This window comes from Camelus dromedarius, chromosome X (genome assembly GCF_036321535.1).
Source record: "Camelus dromedarius isolate mCamDro1 chromosome X, mCamDro1.pat, whole genome shotgun sequence".
Classification (NCBI taxonomy): domain Eukaryota; kingdom Metazoa; phylum Chordata; class Mammalia; order Artiodactyla; family Camelidae; genus Camelus; species Camelus dromedarius.
The window spans coordinates 2,904,970-2,925,021 of NC_087472.1; the positions used below are offsets into that span (position 1 = coordinate 2,904,970).

Here is a 20,052-nt window from a genome sequence, read left to right on the forward strand (position 1 = left end):
TTCAGGAGCTTTGTGAACAGAATTGGGGCCCACCTTGATTGAACAATGTTTATTTGGTTGCATAATGCCTAATTTTACTCTCTTTCCAGGAGAATACGTTGTCATGACAACCCACTTTCATCTCAAGCGAAAAATTGGCTACTTTGTGATCCAGACCTACTTGCCATGTATCATGACTGTCATTCTGTCACAAGTGTCTTTCTGGCTCAACAGAGAGTCTGTCCCTGCCCGCACGGTCTTTGGTGAGTGTTGCTATATAGAGAATGAGGAGGGGGACATTTGCAAAGTGTTATGATGGGCAGTCACAGTAAGGGTAACGAAGGTAGAAGAACCATCACCGGAGATAATGAGAACAACGCCTGAGCCCAGCACTGGTAACTAAGTCATTGGATCCTGGCGTTTCCAGCAACTGAATTCTTAAAAGGAAGTGGGAATAAAAAGAAGGGTGTTGGAGTAGTAAGGTTTATTGAAATGCTTTCTGTCTCAGTCAGGTTTGCTTCAGGAGCTGGAGAAGGATGGAGCCTTCAGTGAAAAGGAGAGGAAATTAGTAGGCAGAGCTGGAGAAAGTGAAGGATGGGAAACTAAGCTGACAATAGAGAAGTAGATTGGGGGCTTTTTTATGACCCATTTTTTAATATTACCATCTGATTTTGCTGCTTCTTCTCTAGCCTTTTTGAAAGTATGAGTGATCTGATATTCAGTAAGAGCTACACAAAGTTGGAAGGTTTTTATAACAGTACCTGCAATCAGAAATTTTCGGTATGAATTTACTGTTGTCTAGAAAGAGATTTGCATATATTAGCACTTTTCTCTGGGAGACTTAAAACAGAAAACATTTTCTACATGTTTTCCCCACTGTTGGATTTTTTTTTAGGAAATAAACATTAATTAACTCTTTTAATCTACTAAACTGTTTCCATATACTTGGATATGCTGAGTACCCACACAGAAGGCCAACATTTCCTACTGCTATCCTGAAGCTATCCTGTGTGGTTAGATAGTAAATGGTATTTCAGAAAGAAACAGCATTTTAGGTCAGGTAGAAGAGGAGACAGTAGTGGAGAAAGAGAAAGAATAACCTGTAAAGTAGAAAAAAAGAAAAAAAACTAGAAGGGTGTGATATCATGGAAGTCAAAAGAGATGAATGTTTTAAGAAGCAGGGGATAATCCTCTGGGGTGAATTTTGTGTGTTTAGGTAAGATGCAGATAAAAACTGTTTGTTGGGTATTGTGATATGCTTGGTTGTTAGTGATTTGAAAAGAACAGTTCTAGTGAAGTGAGGGGAGAAGAATCTATATAGGAGTAGGTTAAAGACGCCCAATTTTTGGAACTATAACTATATACCTTGAAAAATATTCCTCTACAAAATCCTTAAAAAAGGCAGATAAAATACAGAAGACATTATTTTTTTAATATCTGAGCTCATAAGAAATTAAAGAAAATACTCAGTGGCCCAAATGGAAGAAGGACCTGAAAACTGAAATGTAATCACATGAGCTGATACTGTTGTAGCAGGAAGATGGATGGATGGATTACTAGTCTTGCTAAATAAGAGTTTGAATTTTTAAGGTTACACAAGAAAGGCTTTTAGCCTAGATGAAATTAAGGGTTAAAACTAGCACTGTGGTAGGCTGAATGATGGCCCCCAAAGATATCCATGTCCTGAATTCTGGAACTTGTGAATGTTACCTTATATGGCAAGAGGGACTTTGCAGATTTGAACTAAGGATTTTGAGTTGGGGAGATTATCCTGCATTATCTGAACGGGCCCTAAATTCAATCACATATGTCCTTATAAGAATGATACAGAGATATATTTAACTGAAGGCAACATAATAAAGCAAAGAGGAGAAATTTGAAGATTCTATGCTTTTGGCTTTGAAAGAGGAGTAAGGGACCCATGAGCCAAGTAATGCAGCTCTAGAAGCTGGAAAAGGCAATGGATTCTCCCTTTAGAGCCTCCAGAGAGAGTAAAACCCTGCTGAAACCTTGAGTTTAGCCCAGAAAAATTCACTTCAAACTTCTGGCCTCCAAAACTGTAGAATATATTCGTGTTGTTTTGAGCCACATAATTTTTGGTAATTTGTACTTAAGCCATAGGAAACACATACAAGGATTCACCCCATAAATTCAATACTATTGAAGGGTTATTCCCTGCATGCAAAAAGCACTAAAAATATAGTAAGAAATACAGGGAGATAATATGGAAGCATGTCTATTTTGGCCTGGGCTCTTTGTAAAATATAAAGGATTCCTTAAGAATTTACTTTTGAATTCAAACTTGTCCTCACATGAGTTTAGAGTTCATACTTACACTAACTGCATTAATGTGAGAGCCTGCAAGATAAAACACTGATTTAAAAAATGATTGCAGGGTGGGGGTAGCAGGCATAGCTCAGTAGTAAAGTGCATGTTTGGTGTGCATGAGGTCCTGAGTTCAATACCCACTGCCTCTGTTAAGGGAAAAAAAGTGACTGCAGAATTTTCATGTAAGAACAAAAAGCTAAGGATAGACAATATCCTCCTAAAAAAGAAGAACAAAGTGGAGGGACTTGTCCTGTAAGATGTCAAAAATGATTAAAAAGCTATAGTGAAAGAATATCATATGAGATTGCTCATATGTAGAATCTAAAAAAATAAATAAATAAATACAAAAAAAAAAAAAAACAGACTCATAGACATAGAATACAAACTTGTGGTTGCCAAGGGGGCGGAGGGTGGGAAGAGACAGACTGGGATTTCAAAATGTAGAATAGATAAACAAGATTATACTGTATAGCACAGGGAAATATATACAAGATCTTGTGGTAGCTCACAGTGAAAAAAATGTGATAATGAATATATGTATGTTAATGTATAAATGAAAAACTGTGCTCTTACACTGGAATTTGACACAACATTGTAAAATGACTATAACTCAATAAAAAGTGTTTTAAAAAAGGCTATAGTAATAAAGACAGTGTGTTATTGGCACAAGGAAAAAAAATAAATGAAACACTATAGAGTAAAAGTAGACCCACATATATGAAAATTTGGTATATGACAGATGTGACATTGCAGAGACTTAATTTGAGATTGATCATGGTCTTAATATAAAAACTAAGAATATAATGCTCTTAGAACTACAGTATCTTTACAAATTTGGAAAGCAGAAATGCCTTAGTGCACAAAAAAGTAATAACAATGAAGAAGAAAGTATAAACTGGACTTCATCAAAATTAAAAATTTCCACTCATCAAAGCATAACATTAAGAAAATGAAAAGGTAATCCATAGACATGGAAACTATATTTTATATATGTACAGATCTGACAAAGCATCTATTCCCAAAATGTAAAGAGCTCCTACAATTCAGTAATAAAAATACAAATAATCCAATTTAAAAAAAATTGAAAAAGGCAAGAGCAGACATTTCACCAAGAATATATATACATATTTTGCCTATATATATACATATATATTTTTTGCCTATATATATACTCATAAGCACATGAAAAGATACTTAGCATCATTTTATATCAGGGAAATGCAAATTAAAACTCCTTGACGACATCACTTTATAAACACTAGAATGGCTAAAATTAAAGAAGACTTGGTGATTCCAAACATTTGTGAGGTTGAGGAGCAATTGGAATTCTCATATACTGCTAGTGAGGATATAAAGTGGTACAACCAATTAGGAAAAACAGTTTGGCTATTTCATATAAAGTTAAAAATACACTTACTCTAAAATCTAGGTATTTTACTCCTAGGTATACACTCAAGTGAAATGAAAGTATAGATCCATAAAAGGCTTCTACAAGAATATACATAACAGCTTTATTCATAAAAGCTCCAAACTGGAAAACATCCAAATGTACACTGACAAGTGAGTGGGGAATATATTATAGCATATTCATAGAGTGAATTAACAACTATTGATTTACATAACAATATGGATGACTATCAAAAATTATGTCAAACTAAAAAACCAGATACAAAATAGTACATAATATATGACTTTATTTATATGAAATTCTAAAACAGGCAAACCTAAGCTATGGTATTAGAGACAAAAGCAGTGGTAGAGGTGGTAGACTGACTGAAAATGGGCATATGGGAAGTTGCTGGTGTGGTAGAATTATTCTATATCTTGACTGGGGTAGTAATTATACAGTTGTATACATTTGTTCAAACACTTTGAAGTATACAAACTCTTTCTTTTATTGAATATAAATTACAGCCCAATTAAAAAATACAGACCTACTGGGACTCCAGATATTTGAGTTATCAAACTTTCAAATAGCTATGATGAGTAAGTAGATGAAACAAACATGAGAATTCTATCATATAAATAGTATATGGGGAGAAAGAGAGAGCATGCATGAGAGAGCAAGCACATTAGAAATTCTAAAACTGGAAATTATAGATAAAAATTCAGTGGTTTAGATGTAGTTGAAGGGAGAACCCATGAACTGGAAGAAAGTATCTAGAATGAGGTCCAGAAAGACAAAAAATATATAAAATAAATAAGAAAGAGAAACAACATATATGATTTATTAAGAAGGTTTAACATAGATATAATTGGATCCTAGAATGAGAGAAGTGAGCAAATGGTCCAAGAGCAATTTTTGAAGAGATAATGGCATAATGCTCTCCAAGCCTGATGAAGGACATAAAGGCACAATTACAAGAAGCTGCGTGAACCCAAGTAGGATAAGCTAAAAGACATGCAAACAGAGAGACATTATAATGAAACATCTGAAAGCAAAGAAAAAAATTTTAAAGTAGCCCAGGAAGCAAGTACATTGCCTTTAAAGTCATAATAAATAGACTACCAGTTGACTTTAACAGAAACAATAAAGAAATTTTCAGACAAAAAAAAAAAAAAACCCACTAAAAATTCATTATCACCAAACCCTCACTAAAAGGACTTCTTCAAGCCAATGGAAAATTATCTTGGAAGGAAGGTTTAAGATATGTTACAAAAGAATGAAAATAATAAATATGTAGGTAATGCTAAATGACTGTTGAATATATAAAATAATAACAATGGCTTATTGGGTATACATATACTTAAAATTAAAGAATAGACTGTAATGTAATCTGTATAATTTGAGATGGGAATACGTGGAGATAAAGTGTTGTAAGGAATTTTATTGTTAGAGAAATGTGTAAAAGTATCAATTAATACTTAATTTTCATGCAGACTGAAATTCTCATACATCTGATGGGAATATTAAATAGTACAACTACTTAAGAAGCCATTTGGCAGGCTCATATAAAGTTAAACATATGCTTACTGTATACTCATGCCATTCCATTCCTAGGCGTTTACCAAGAGAAATGAAAGCATACACTCTCACAAAGACTTGTATGTAAATCTTCTCAGCAGCTTTATACATAATAGATGAACACTGGAAGCAGTCCAGATGTCCATTAATAGGTGAATGGATAAATAAATTATGTTATAGAAATACAAAGGAATACTACTCTGAAATTAACAGGAATGAACTAGAGATAGATACAATAACATGAATGAACCTGAAGGATATTTTTTGGGGGGGTATGGTGATGCCTTTTTTATTTTTATTTTTATTTTTATTGAAGTATAGTTGACTTATAATATTAATTTCAGGTGTACAACACAGTGATTCAAAATGCTTACATATTATCCATTTAAAGTTATTATAAAATATTATCTTTATTCCCTGTTCTATAGAGTATATCCTTGTATCTTATTTATTTTATACATGGTAGTTTGTACCTCTTAATGCTCTACTCCTATCTTACCCCTCCCCACTTCTCTCTCATCACTGGCAACCACTATTTTGTTCTCTGTATCTGTGAGTCTGTTTCTGTTTTGTTATATACATTTGTTTATTTTCTTGCACCGAAAGGATATTATGCTGAGTAAAGGAAGCCAGATATAAATGAATGCATACTGTGTGATATTTATATCAAACTCCAAGTGGAAAAATCTAATCCACACTGAAAGAAAGCAGAACAGTGGTTACTTGGGGCCAGGGAGGGAATGGAATTGTCACAAAGGAACCTTTGCTGTGATGGAAGTATTCTATAGATGATACATAAAAAAAGTGTGGAGAGGGGTATCACCAGATGGTAGAAGACTCACAGGAGAACAGGGTACACAAGACTATGATGGTATAATGGTCTAAGGGGTACTAGAGATCAAGGAAAATATGGACCTTTACCTCTCGAGCTCTTGATTCTGAATGATCAACCACTATTTGAGAATCAAAATGGCATACTCAACAGGAGAGTCAGGTTTCAGTTAAGATCAAAAGAAGGATGTGCATTCAGAAAAGAGGTTGAGAAAATAGGTGAATTTGCTGGTCATAGAGCAGCAGAGTTGGAGAGTTGGAAGAGCTTAGGATGAAGGGGTTATAAAGAAGGAATGGAGGACTGGATCATAATCCATAATGTACTTTGTAAAACAGGATTAAGCCTAACTGACAATGAATAACAAAAAGCCTTGCCCTTGTGGTGGTGTCACAGCTCAACAGGTATATGAAATATTATTAATTCTGATTGTCTCCTGGTGAATGCTGTTGTTTGAAATGTTTTAATTTTTGTATCCCTAATACCTAACTTGTAAACCACAGCACAGACAGTTGTTAATGCTGGATAAAAGAAGAGAATAAAACTATACTGTTGAAATATAATATAGTTCCTGTAAGAAAAGTACATTGTTCACTGTGATGAGAGCAAATGTGGTGCAGTGTAATAGGCTATATATAGGCTGGGAAGAGGGGCCTACTCTGTGCCATGTATTGTGTTTATCGTTGAATAGATTGAGATGGATTATCCAAGGTCGCTTCTCTCAAGCAACTCCAGTTGGGTGGGACAGACATGCGTTATCAAAGAAGCATACTAGAATTTTAGACGTAAGGAAGGTAGTCACAAAAAAAAATTTATAGAAGAATCTAGAAAGAGAAGCACTGAGTGGCAGGCTTGCATCTCTTTTAAAATAACAAACCTCTTTGTCCATCCATGAAGTGCAGCAAATGCTTGATTGAGGGTCTTACAAGCTCTGACTAGCTAAGAGCTCTTTACAAGATGACAGTTCTAATTAAGCCTTAGAGACTAGAGCTCAAAAATAGCTACTGAGATATGGCACAGAAACACTTGCGTTGCAGTATAGTTCTCTCCATCCATGCTTTGGCACTGCTTTGAATGTTCCAGGGTGGACAGTTGCATTTGCTGATAACCATAAATGAGAAAACTTGTTTCTTCCATGAATCACTTCTTGCTCAGTGTGATCAGAGGGTTACTGAGCCTTGTATCCATTCTCAGAGTTTATCAGGCTACAAATTCAGATAGTTTGTTAAAAAGTACTAGCTGTGTGGCTAATTCCTGACAAGGCTTAAAATGTGTTTTTGCTAATCAGCCTTGATAACTCCCTACCTAGTTTGTCCAAAGGTGCTCCTTTAGGGTCTGTCTGTTGAAACTGTATTAAGTCTTTTCCAGTCTGGATTTTCATTTATTATAGTTAAATGTCTAAGTCAGGCACTCAAGGAAGCAGGATATGAAAGGAGGCTCCAGAGGCTGTAGCACACATGGCTGACTCTAGGGGTAGAGTTAATAGTTAATAGGCCTTATCTGCTTGCTTTTCTATATAACATCTCTCACCCCATTAGGACTTCCTTCCATGCCCTACTTGACCCAGGCTCATGAGACTCAGATTCCCCATCCTCTTGAGCTAGTCAACACTAAGAAAGAGGTTCTGACTATTCCTTCTCCCTCAATTCTGGATGACTTTGGGTACACAACTGCATCATCAGAATTCTGGGGGAGACAGTAGGGAATATTCATACATGGGGAGAATGAAGGCAAGCAGAGATTAAGGAAATTATCCAAGACACAAATCAAGTAAATGGAAGAACTTAGGACTTCTAACTTCTAGTGTAGGTATTCAAGACTAGAATACTATTGCACAGCAAAGGAAACCATAAGCAAAACAAAACGACAACCTACAGAATGGGAAAAAATTTTTGCAAAAGATGAAACCGACAAAGGCTTGATTTTCAGAATATATAAGCAGCTCATATGAATTAATAAGAAACAACCAAACAACCCAATTCAAAATTGGGCAAAAGACCTAAACAAGCAATTGTCCAAGGAAGAAATACAAATGATCAATAGGCACATGAAAAAATGCTCAATATCACTAATTATCAGGGAAATGCAAATCAAAACTACAATGAGGTATCACCTCACACCAGTCAGAATGGCCATCACAAAAGTCCTCAAATGACAAATGCTAGAGAGGCTGTGGAGAAAAGGGAACCCTCCCACACTGCTGGTAGGAATGCAGTTTGGTGCAGCCACTGTGGAAAACACTATGGAAATTCCTTAAAAGACTAGGAATAGACTTACCATATGACCTAGTCATCCCACTCCTGGGCATATATCCAGAAGGAACCCTACTTCTAAAAGACACCTGCACCCCAATGTTCATAGCAGCACTATTTACAATAGCCAAGACATGGAAACAGCCTAAATGTCTATCAACAGATGACTGGATAAAGAAGTGGTGGTACATTTATATAGTGGAATACTATTCAGCCATAAAAATGACAACATAACGCCATTTGCAGCAATATGGATGTCCCTGGAGAATGTCATTCTAAATGAAGTAAGCCAGAAAGAGAAAGAAAAATACCATATAAGATCACTTATAATTGGAATCTAAAAAAAATGAACATAAATGCAAAACAGAAACAGACTCATAGAGATAGAACACAAACTTGTGGTTGCCAAGGGGGAGGGAGGTGGGAAGGGACAGATTGGGAGTTCAAAATTTGTAGATATTGACAGGCATATGTAGAATAGATAAACAAGATTATACTGTATAGCACAGGGAAATATATACAAGATCTTGTGGTAGCTCACAGTGAAAAAGAATGTGACAATGAATATATGCATGTTCATGTATAACTGAAAAATTGTGCTCTACACTGGAAATTGACACAACATTGTAAAATGACTATAACTCAATAAAAAAAGTAAAAAAAAGACTAGAATACTATTGCTAACAATTATGAAATGTTAAAATGTGACTATAATTATACTACTATAATTATATAATTATGACAGTACTACTGTTAATAACAGTAAAAATAAGAGTAATGTTAATTATAGTAGCTGCTACTTGTTGAGTGATTACTCTGTTCCAGATATTGTGCTATGGGCTTTATAAACATTATCTCATTGGATTCACCAACAAATCCCTAAGTCTAGTATCATCACACACATTTTACACATGATAAAACTGATGCTTAGTGTGGTAAAACACCTTGTTCAAGGTTACATTACAAGTAGGTGGGATTGCCAGAATTTCAGTCTATTTCAGTTTGATTCTAAAGCTCATATTGTTAACCACAACACTATATAGCTCATATGTATATCTAAAATATGAATAGGTTAGAGAAAAAAAATTTAATAGAAATTAAGAGTTAATAAAAGGAAGTGTAAAATTTCATTTAATAAATGCCACCAAGGGAAAAAAAAAGCAATTGATTTAAAAGCAAGGTGTGGTTTGGCTAAAACTCCTAAGAAATAGATATTAGAATAGTTTTGGCTGTCACGAATTCAGTAGGATCTAGACTGTCGTGCAGCCAAAGAACCATTTTCCACAATAGTTTGCTGTGTTATTAGGAGAATAGTATTCACAGTAAGGGGAGTGAAAATCCTACTAAGGTCAGACCATAATCTTGGGCTCAGTTCTGATCTGTTCAGAAGAGAAGGACCAGAATGGGGAAGGAGGAGAAGCAAGAGAAGGAACTGGCCATGTTCATCTGGAGACGAACAAACTCACAAGGAACCATGGCCACCCTCTCCAACTTTCTGAAGGCCTGCCCTGGAAAGGAGTGTGCAGGCTTTTCTTTCTTGTGTTGCCAGAGAGAACTCAGATCAGTCAGTGGGCTAGGAGTTAGAGGAAGGCAGGTTTCAGTTCATAAAGTAGGTTTTTCTAATTAGAAAACTGTAACAATAAATAGGTTACCTACTCTTCAGTGGAAATGTTTAAGCAGAGATTAGAGGACAACTTCAGCAGTGCTATAGTAGAGTTTCCTATTCTTGTGGTAATTGGGATGGCATGCTTACTAGGTAGAACCATTCTGTTTTGAAATTCTCTGTTTTTTATTTTAAAGGGGCCATTTTGAGTGGGGCTTAGCTCCTTCTTTCAAGTAGGAAGTTGGTGATCTTGTCAGATATTCCCTAAATATCAGTGGCAACTGGTTCTCATTTTCTGTCTCCTCAGGTGTCACCACTGTTCTCACCATGACCACCTTGAGTATCAGTGCCAGAAACTCCTTACCTAAAGTGGCATACGCGACGGCCATGGATTGGTTCATAGCCGTCTGTTATGCCTTTGTATTTTCTGCGCTGATTGAATTTGCCACTGTCAACTACTTCACAAAGCGGAGTTGGGCTTGGGAAGGCAAGAAGGTGCCAGAGGCCCTGGAGATGAAGGTAAGGTACAGCAAGGGTGGGGGCTGGGAAGCACTCCTTGAGAGAACTGTATTGGAACCAGGAGTGGACAGCCTGCAGCCTGTGGGAACTGGCCAGGGCTGTGTGCTATTCACTGGGGTCATCAATCCAATTCTCAACTGGAGTGCTTCTTAGCAATGTGGAGTGTTTGCTGGGGCAAAGAAAAAAGGGTAGGTATCATAGAGGGCTGATGTCTTGTGGTGAGAGACCAAACCTAAGTGTGATACCACTGAACCCAAGGGGAACTTGTTTTGTCATACTTAGAAAGTCACCCAGAAGAGCAGACTTTATCTTCAACCCAGAGAACAGCCTCTAGGGCCACATCTACCCTTCAGTTTTCTAGTATGTTCCCATTATGGTCAAACAAAAGTGATCATCATTTCTCCTATGTATTTGCTTATTTTTTTCTCTCTACCTGTAAAGTTCTTCTCTTATTTTCCTCCCCGATAAGGATCTGCTCATCCTTTAAGACCCAGATGAAATGCTAATTTTTCCATAGACCTTTTCCAGAATCATACAGATAGCATTAGCTTTTCCTGGGGTGGGGGAAGGGTGCTCATGGGATAAAAAGCATTTATTTGTATTAGAGTTATTAGTCTGCTTCCTCACTAGACTGAACTTCTTGAGGGCAGGGTCTTGTCTGCATTCTTTCTTACTAGCCAGCACCCTTTCACAGCATCTGACTCATAATAAAAGCTGACTAAGTGTTAATTGTATTAGTGAATGGGTGGGAAGGAAGAAAAAAGAGAGGAAAAACCCCAATAAGCCACCTGGAATTGGTAGGAATAAAAAGCATGAATGCAATGAAATCAAGATTGTTGTCCCTGGCTGCTTTAAAAGAATTCAGATCTCTAGCTCTAGATGAAGACTATCCAAAGATGCTAAAAAGAACTGGCAGATGTGGCCCCAGAACCATCCTAGTACTCTTTGAAGAAACATGGAGAAGAGAAAAACATGAAGACTTTTCAAACTGGAGGAAAATATATATTCCATAGAATACAGACTGGTGAGTTAGAAAAATTTTAGAATAGATTTTAACTATTTATTTAGATAGAATTTATTAACTCCTTCCTGTAAATTATAAAGAACTAAGTGTATTTCTACTTCCTCCATCTACTCTACCATAGGAATTTATTGGTTAGTTTTATTATACTTAGTCTAGTTGTTACCTTTGTATCCTTAAAATATATTTACTCATCTAATACTTGATTTATCAGTTATAAACAGGATCTGTTGATCCCTCACCCACTATAAGATATAAGGAAATTATTATATTTATCCTATCTCACTTTCTCTCTGCCAGTCCCTGTCATCTCCCAAATTTTGTTTGTTGTACTACTATTTCTGCATTGTCAAGTTTTATAGCATTTACATGCTTTTATGGAGCCATAATCTCGATAGTTGATTGTCATAGTTCTATATTTAAATAGGTTCTCTTCTCAAAATAGTCCTTTAATCCACTTTTCCATTCATTGCTTAGTTACTTCAAGGCTATCCTCTAAAAGATTCTTTAAGAAGGGCTTATGGGAACCATACTTCCTACTATCTTGCATGTGTAAAATTATGTCAGTTATGTTTAGACTTGAATTATATTTGGGCTGTTGTACAATTCGTGGGTCATATTCTCTTTCTCTGATGTCTGCATAGAAATTGGTTGCTATACTCAGTTCTAGCATTGAATGTTGTTATGAAGAAATTTAAAACCAGCTTGAGAATCTCTCGCATAATAGGGGGCTTGATTTTATGGCCTAGAAGCCCATGTGAATGTGTCTTATTTACAAACTCCAGTTACTTTACAAGGATATATCTTGATTTATCTGTATGGATTTTTCTTAGGACAGCATGTTGCCCTTTAAGCCTATGGATTCACAACTGTCTTTGCTTCAGAGAAGCTTTCCTGAAACACATCTTTGCTATGTTATCATCCTAGAAGCACAGATTATACATATAATAGAACTTTGTCTTCTATATCTAACATTTTTCTCTAATAATTTCTAACTGCTATTTTTCATTTCATTTTTCTTATTTTTCTCAAGCCTGTCTTCCATGTCTCTGATCATTTTCAAGAGTGTAATTCTCCTTCATTTCTATAGTAGTATTATTTTTCCTTACATTAATTTTATGATTTCTGCTGACTTATTTTTTCATGTGTCCTATGATTTTTTGTTTTGTGTGTTGTTCCACAGTCCTTGATTGGTTATTTACCCTCCTTTATGCAACATATTTTGCATCAGTACCATATTAGTTTCTTTTTTTCAACTATCACTTGAAGTTATGTTAGAGGAGTTCTTTACTAGTCCTGCTATGTGTGAAAGTATCATTTTGGGGAAAGACTGAGAGAATGAGTAGGATAGTAGTGACTAATTGAGAATAAATCATTGAAAGTGAGTAGTTTGAGCATCAACTGTTATCTATATAAGTTCTTATAAGTAACCCACAATAAAGTACTCTATGTATGGTGCTCTGTGTGTGTATTATGCTATCCTTTAATTTTTCCAGTCTTTACCTGTTCTGCTACCTGTCGCAGTGAAACAGTATTCTGGGATGTTCTCACTACCAGCCTAAAAACTGATTTTTGTTTCAAAACAGAGTCATCTGTTTTCTTATGCAGGTTCTTCCACCCAACTTTTAGGACTTTATTCTTGCCTTGAAATCCAGAATAGTAGGCATCCTCAGTGTCTTCTTTACCCTGATCCAATTTTTACTGCATTTGGGAGCCCTTACTTTTTGGGATGAGGGTTAAAAATGCTTTCAATTTTTGTAGAAGATGGCGTTTTGGTTTCTATATCTCATTAGCCTTATAGTTTTGGTTGGTTTCAGAAAAGAAAAGGAAGCAAAGATGTCCTAACTCTGAGATATCAAACTGAAGGGTCCCTAGAATATATTACTAAACAGATGTTTTAAGAGAAGTTAGCACTAATCACTGACATCCAGCCTGAGTTCACTAAGAATAAATTATGCCAAAGTAACCTTAAGAAAATTTATGAAATGTTTACTAGACTGATGAACCAGGAAATATATAGACTTTATCAAAACATCTGACTAACTTTTTAAAATTATCTCTTCATTAAAAAGAAACAGCAGTTGAAAAAATAGTGCAATTAAACTGATGTAGTTGGTTGACCAATTGAAGTCTAATAGAATTGACTGATGGATGGACATCACCCTGAATGGACATTCCTGTGATAAGCCATAGGGCTTTGTCTTTGAGCTTTCCCTCTTAAATGCTGTCAGCAGTGACTTAAATGAAGATATATAAGGTAGGAGATTGAAATTTGTAAGCTGGCTTTAATGAATGCTGATTGAAGAGAAGTATCTTCTGAATTAGAATCAAAGAAAATTTCTAAAGTTTGAAAGAACATGCTGAAATCAAAAGATTAACATTTGCTAAATACAAAAGGTTCTTACACACAGATACCAAAAAATTAGCTATGGGATAAAAAGGTTTAACAAAAATTGAAATTATAAATAAGATGCTGGGATATATGGAAAAAGCAAAGCTTAATATAAGCCATCCATGTGGTATAACTCTTAAAAAGCCAAATCTGATTTGAGTTTAAGTTAAGAATTAACTAGAACAAGTGAGATGATAAGCCTCTTTTATTCTGTACATTGTTCCAGTTTGGTTAGTACAATGGAGAAGGGACAAATTCCTGAAGGGGATGATGATTGCTAATTTCAGATATCTGAAAGGTAGTCATGGATATTTTGTGGAAAATGTGGTAGACTTGTTTTTTTTTTTTTTTTCTTGTGACTGGGAAGAGGTGTGGAGGTGGTTTGAGAGTAGAGAGAGAACTAGAATACATTAAGAGACTGTAGATGTAGATGTCAAAAATGATGACTGTTTCTCCAGTTTTAAGGAGTGCTGAAAATGAAAAAAATGATTAAAAGAATCGTCTAAAATTCTTCTGCAAAGATGGCAATCTCAGTCTTCCTCTTTAGTCCTTCTCATTGTTAATCTATTTAAGTTATTGAAAGGATGCTGATTATAAGATTTGAAGAAAAATCTATGGAATGCATAAAATGGACCTCTAATGTGAGGGTGCCTTGCACTACTACACTGCTACAATATGAAGGAAGTAACAGTGAGAACCACTGACCCACAGGAAAAAATGAAGTGCATTGAAAGTAAAAATAGTGGAATTTAATCATAACCTATTTTCTTTTTCCTCCTTGAGAGAGACATGTAAAACATTATTTGCTTCATAAAGTTAGAATGGGTGAGCACAAAACTGTTTAGATCTAATATAAATGATTCAAAAATCTATTTCTGATCTTTACTATGATCAAGGATTAGATAAAATGTAAGGGGAAGGTAAAGGAAAGGAAAAGAAGGGATAGGTGGAAACAATCTCATTTTCAAATGAAGACAAATGACTACCTTATAATAGCAACCTGAAAAATAGATGAACTGTGAGCTTCTGTGGAACAACTATGTATTTTATCACTGCTTCCTTTAAAGACCCAACTAAAATGAGGGTAAAGAAATAAAATACATATAAACCCACAAGTACCAGGAGAACTGAAGAATGGATTTCAGTCAGACAAGAGATTGTAATCCCTTTTCTTTTTCTTTTTTAGAAAAATGAATGTGGAAAGAGAGGATAAAAAATGATTTGTCAAGATGGAGTGAGATAGAACCCCAATGAAACATAGTGTTTGAGGTGCTTGGTACAGTAGAGAATAAAGCATGAGGGTGCAATTAGGGTGACTGACTAAAAGTCTGTGTATGGAATAGTCAAGAATCCAGAGCCTGCCCAACATGTAAAATGTCTACAGCCAGATATATACTTTCCTGAAGAATAGCAGAAATTTCTCTTCTAAAGAAGCTGGAAGTCTCCAGAGAAAAGACCTTTACATACTGACATTTTAGAGTACCCCATAAAATGACCTCCTTCTAACCAATCTTAAATCATAGTTTACCAGCCAACAATCCCAGCTCAGGTACACTGAGCATATAGACATCTTTTATGTTGCCAAATAATATTGAAATACCAAGGATTATCAAAGTGAAATTTGCAATGTGAAAGAGGAAAGTAAAGATTAAAAAAAAATCATGGCAAGAACAGAGATAATTTAGGGAACTAAAGAGAATTTAAGAAAAATAAAACTACATTTTATCTTATATTTATAAATATATACATAAAATAAGAATATGATGCTAATATAAAAAGGAATCAGAGAATAAGGAAGAGCTCTTGAAATTAAACAGAATTGCCAAAATAAAAATTTGACTAGAAAGGTGGGAATATAAACTGAAGAAAATCTCCCTACAAGTAGAGTAAAAAGGAAAAAGTGGAGAATGTAAAAGAAAAGGTTAAGGGACTTAGAGATGAATCCAGGAAGCTCATCCAACTTAGAAACTACAGAAAGTGAACAGATAAAAGGGAGCAAAGGAAATTAATAAAGAACTAATACATCTTTTCAAGTAGAAAGACATAAGCCTCCAGATTGGAAGTGTCATCATAGGCCCACATAAAGTCACATCATCTTGAAATTTTAGAAAACCAGGGATAAATGATAGTCTAAAAAGATTCTATAAAGACAGTCAAGGTTATCTACAAAAAAATTATTAACAGAATGGTATCAAACTTCTCAGCTACATTGGAGGCTGGAAGACAGTGGAGCAGTAAATCTCATAAATCTGAGGGACAAATGATTTTCAATGTTGAATTCAGTGCCTAGCCAAAGTATCAATGGAGTCGAAAGGTACAATAGTTATTTTCAGACCTGCAAGAACTCTGAAATGTCACTTCCTATACATTCAACCTAAGGAAAATAATGGAAGATATGTTCTATGAAAACATGAGAGCAGAGCAAAAAAGAGAAAGACATTAGATACAGAGAAGAGGGTATCCAACAGAGGAGACAGATGAAGGGAATTCCTAACTTGAAAGCTATGCAGCAAGCAAACCTGGATAGGAACCAGTGCAGTTTGTAGCAAGAGGGTAGAGGTATTTATCTAGTCATTTATAATGACGTTACCACTGACTATTGATTGAACTAAAAAATTATTATAATTATATGGGCACATAGAGGAAGGGCTACATAAATGAGGTAAATCGTTACCATGAACAGGTGAATGGTACTGTGTAAAACTGATAGCAAAATAAGCATAGTACTTACAAATATAGAAATAACTATTAGAAGTATCAGCTAAAAGAATTAAAAATAATTATGAGTTGCTGCACAAGGTTGGGGTGCATGGGGGTAAGGGTTTTCTAGTTTTCATTATAAGCCTCTACATTTATTTCTTTTTAACTATGTGCACTATTACCTTGATGATATTTTTGAAAATTAAAAATAATAAAAGCAAATAAAAATGAAGAAACCTCTATATCTAAAAATAAGATAATTATTATTCTTAGAACTGCTTTTAAAATATTCATAAATTCTTACCTAAATTTTGAAAACATAATAATTCTTATGCCCGTTATCTTATTTTCAAATAAGAATATTTGAATGCTCTAGAATAATGTTTTATCGTATTCTACATTAGAAAAAATACTGAACTTCCATCTAGAGCTTGAAAAAGTTTAGTTTCTTATCATAAATGGATTTTAAATCTATGTAAAAACAGCCACAAATTGAGTCACCCCTTGCTATTTTCTCTCTGGGGTGAATGATACTCACTGTGGGTTAAGTTGTATTCATAAACTGGTGGTCTTCCCACCCTATTCTACAGTAGGCATAAATTCCCTGACAACAGTCATACTCCATCACTGGTAAATCAATTGAAACAAAAACAAACAAGGGGGTCGACCAAGATGGTATAGTACAAAGACCTTGAGCTCACCTCCTCTCATGGGCACACCAAAATCACAACTATTTGCAGAAAAAAAATTGATGAAGAAGACTGGAACCTACCAGAAAAGATGTTCTACAATTAGAGATATAAAGAAGGAACCAAATGAGATGCATAGGAAGGGTAGATTCGTGATATAGTCAAGTCCCATACTCCCAAGTGGGCGACCCACAAACAGGGGAATAATTTCAAATGTAGAGGTTATTCTGAAAGAGTAAGCAGTCTGAGTCCCGTATCAGGCTCCCCAGCCTGCAGGTCCTGCATGGGGAAGACGAGCCTCCAGAGAATTTGGCTTTGAACTCTAGTGGGGGTTAATTTTGGGAGCCCTATAGGGCTGGGGAAGATAGAGACTTCACTTATAAAGGGTGCACACAAAATCTCACATGGTCTAAGACCCAGGGCAGAAGTAGTAATTTCATAAGAGCCTGGGTCATATCTACTTGCTGATCTTGGAGAATCTCCCAGAGAGGCAGGAGATAATTGCAGCTGACACTGGGCACATAGATTTTTGGGAGCTTGTTCTACCATGTGGACACTGGTGCTAGCAAGGACCATTTTGGAATCCTCCCTCTAGCTTATTAGCCTCTGGACCCAGCCCACCCTGGTCCAACAACCTGTAGGCAAAAGTGCTGAGACGCCTCGGGCCAAGCAACTAACTGGGTGTGGACACAGCCCCACCAACAGACAGGCTGCTTTAAGACCCCCTGATCCCACAGCCACCCCTGGACATGGCTTTGGCTGCCAGAGGACCCATGACGTCGCCCCACACACCAGTGTGCATGCACCAGCCCCAGAATCCCCTGCACCATGCTCCAATGAACCTGCTCTAGCCTTGGGACCAGCCTTACCCACCAGCACACAAAAATAGTTAACAAAGTGGCAATAAGAACATACATATCAATTATTACTTTAAATGTAAATAGACTAAATGTGCCAATCAAAAGACACAGAGTGGCTGAATGGATACAAAAACAAGACCCATATATGTGCTAGCTACCTACATGAGATTTACTTCAGATCTAAAGACACACACATAGACTGAGGGGATGGAAAAAGGTATTCTATGTAAATGTAAATCAAAATAAAGCTAGGGTAGCAATACTTAGACAAAATAAACTTTTATAAAAACTGATACAAGAGACAAGGAAAGACATTATGTAATGATCAAGGTATAAATCCAAGGAGATAATATAGCTGTAAATATACACACCCAACATAGGAACACCCAGATACATAAAGCAAATATTAATGGGCATAAAGGGAGAAATTGACAGTAACACAATGATAGTATAAGACTTCAACACCCTACTTACATCAATGGACAGATCATCCAGACAAAATCAATAAGGAAACACTGTCCTCAAATAACACATTACACCAGATGGAATTATATATATATGTGTGTGTGTGTGTGTGTGTGTATATATATATAATTATATATAATATATAATATAATAAATAAAATATGTATATATGACATTCCATTTGAAAGCAACAGAATACACATCCTTTTCAAGTGCACATAGGACATTCTCCAGGACAGACCACATGCTAGGCCACAAAAAAGCCACAGTATGCTGCTAAAAAAAACAATGGATCACTGAAGAAGTCAAAGAGGAAATCAAAAAATATCTGGAGAGAAGTCAAAATGAAAACACAGCGATTCAAAATCTTTGGGATGCAGCAAAAGCAATTCTGAGAGGGAAGTTAATAGCAATACAAGCTTACCTCAAGAAACAAGAAAAATCTCAAATTAACAACCTAACTTTACACCTAAAGGAGCTAGAGAAATAAGAACAAAACTCAAAGTTAGCAGAAGGAGATAAATCATAAAGATCAGAGCAGATATAAATGAAATAGAGGCTAAAAAACAATAGAAAATATCAATGAATCTAAAAACTGGTTCTTTGAAAAGATAAACAAAATTGATAAAGCTTTAGCCAGACTTATCAAGAAAAAAAAAGAGACAGGGCCCAAATTAATAAAATCAGAAATGAAAAAGAAGTTACAGCTGACACCCCAGAAATGCAAAGGATCATAAGAGACTACTATGAACATCTATATGCCAATATAATGGACAACCTTGAAGAAATGGACAAATTCCTAGAAATGTATGTACATTCTCCTAAAACTAAACCAGGAAGAAAAAGAAAATATGTCTAAACTATTACCAGTAATGAAACTGAATTAGTGATTTAAAAAAAAATTCCCAACAAAATTACAGGACCAGATGGCTTCATAGGTGAATTTTACTAACATTTAGAGAATAGTTAACACCTATCCTTCTCAAACTGTTCCAGAAAATTGCAGAGGAAGGAAAGTTTCTTAACTCATTTTATGAGGCCAGCATCACCTACCAAAACCAGACAAAGATATCACACACACAGAAAGAAAATTACAGGCCAATATCCCTGATAAACATAGACGCAAAAATCCTCAACAAAATATTAGCAAACAAAAATTCAACAAAACATAAAAAGGATCATTACCATGATCAAGTGGGATTTATCCTAGGGATGCAAGGATTTTTCATTACCTTAATTTGGGTGTTTCCTAAGGAAACTACTTCCTCAGCTGCCATTGCAAGTGGAAGCCACCCTTCCATTTCTTCCTTGCTGCTTCCAAGTCATTACCCAGTCCTTTACTTCATGCAAACTGCTTTGCGCTTTGGTGCTCACCTCTCCTGGCTATCTTGCTCTCTTTTTCTTCATCATTTTACCAACATTATTTTCTCCTCCATGCTCATCTCATATG

The 20,052-nt window shown here is 35.5% G+C and overlaps 1 protein-coding gene across 2 annotated transcripts in view; it reads left to right on the forward strand.

Annotated features, from left to right (window-relative positions):
* The window catches only part of GABRA3 (gamma-aminobutyric acid type A receptor subunit alpha3), a 234,763-nt gene that overhangs the window by 209,050 nt on the left and 5,661 nt on the right, over nucleotides 1-20,052 (forward strand). For both annotated transcript variants that reach the window (XM_064482791.1, XM_010992048.3), the window contains exons 8-9: nucleotides 90-242; nucleotides 10,264-10,475. In XM_064482791.1, coding sequence (XP_064338861.1) covers nucleotides 90-242; nucleotides 10,264-10,475 — 365 coding nt within the window. The remainder of the gene's footprint in view (nucleotides 1-89; nucleotides 243-10,263; nucleotides 10,476-20,052) is intronic.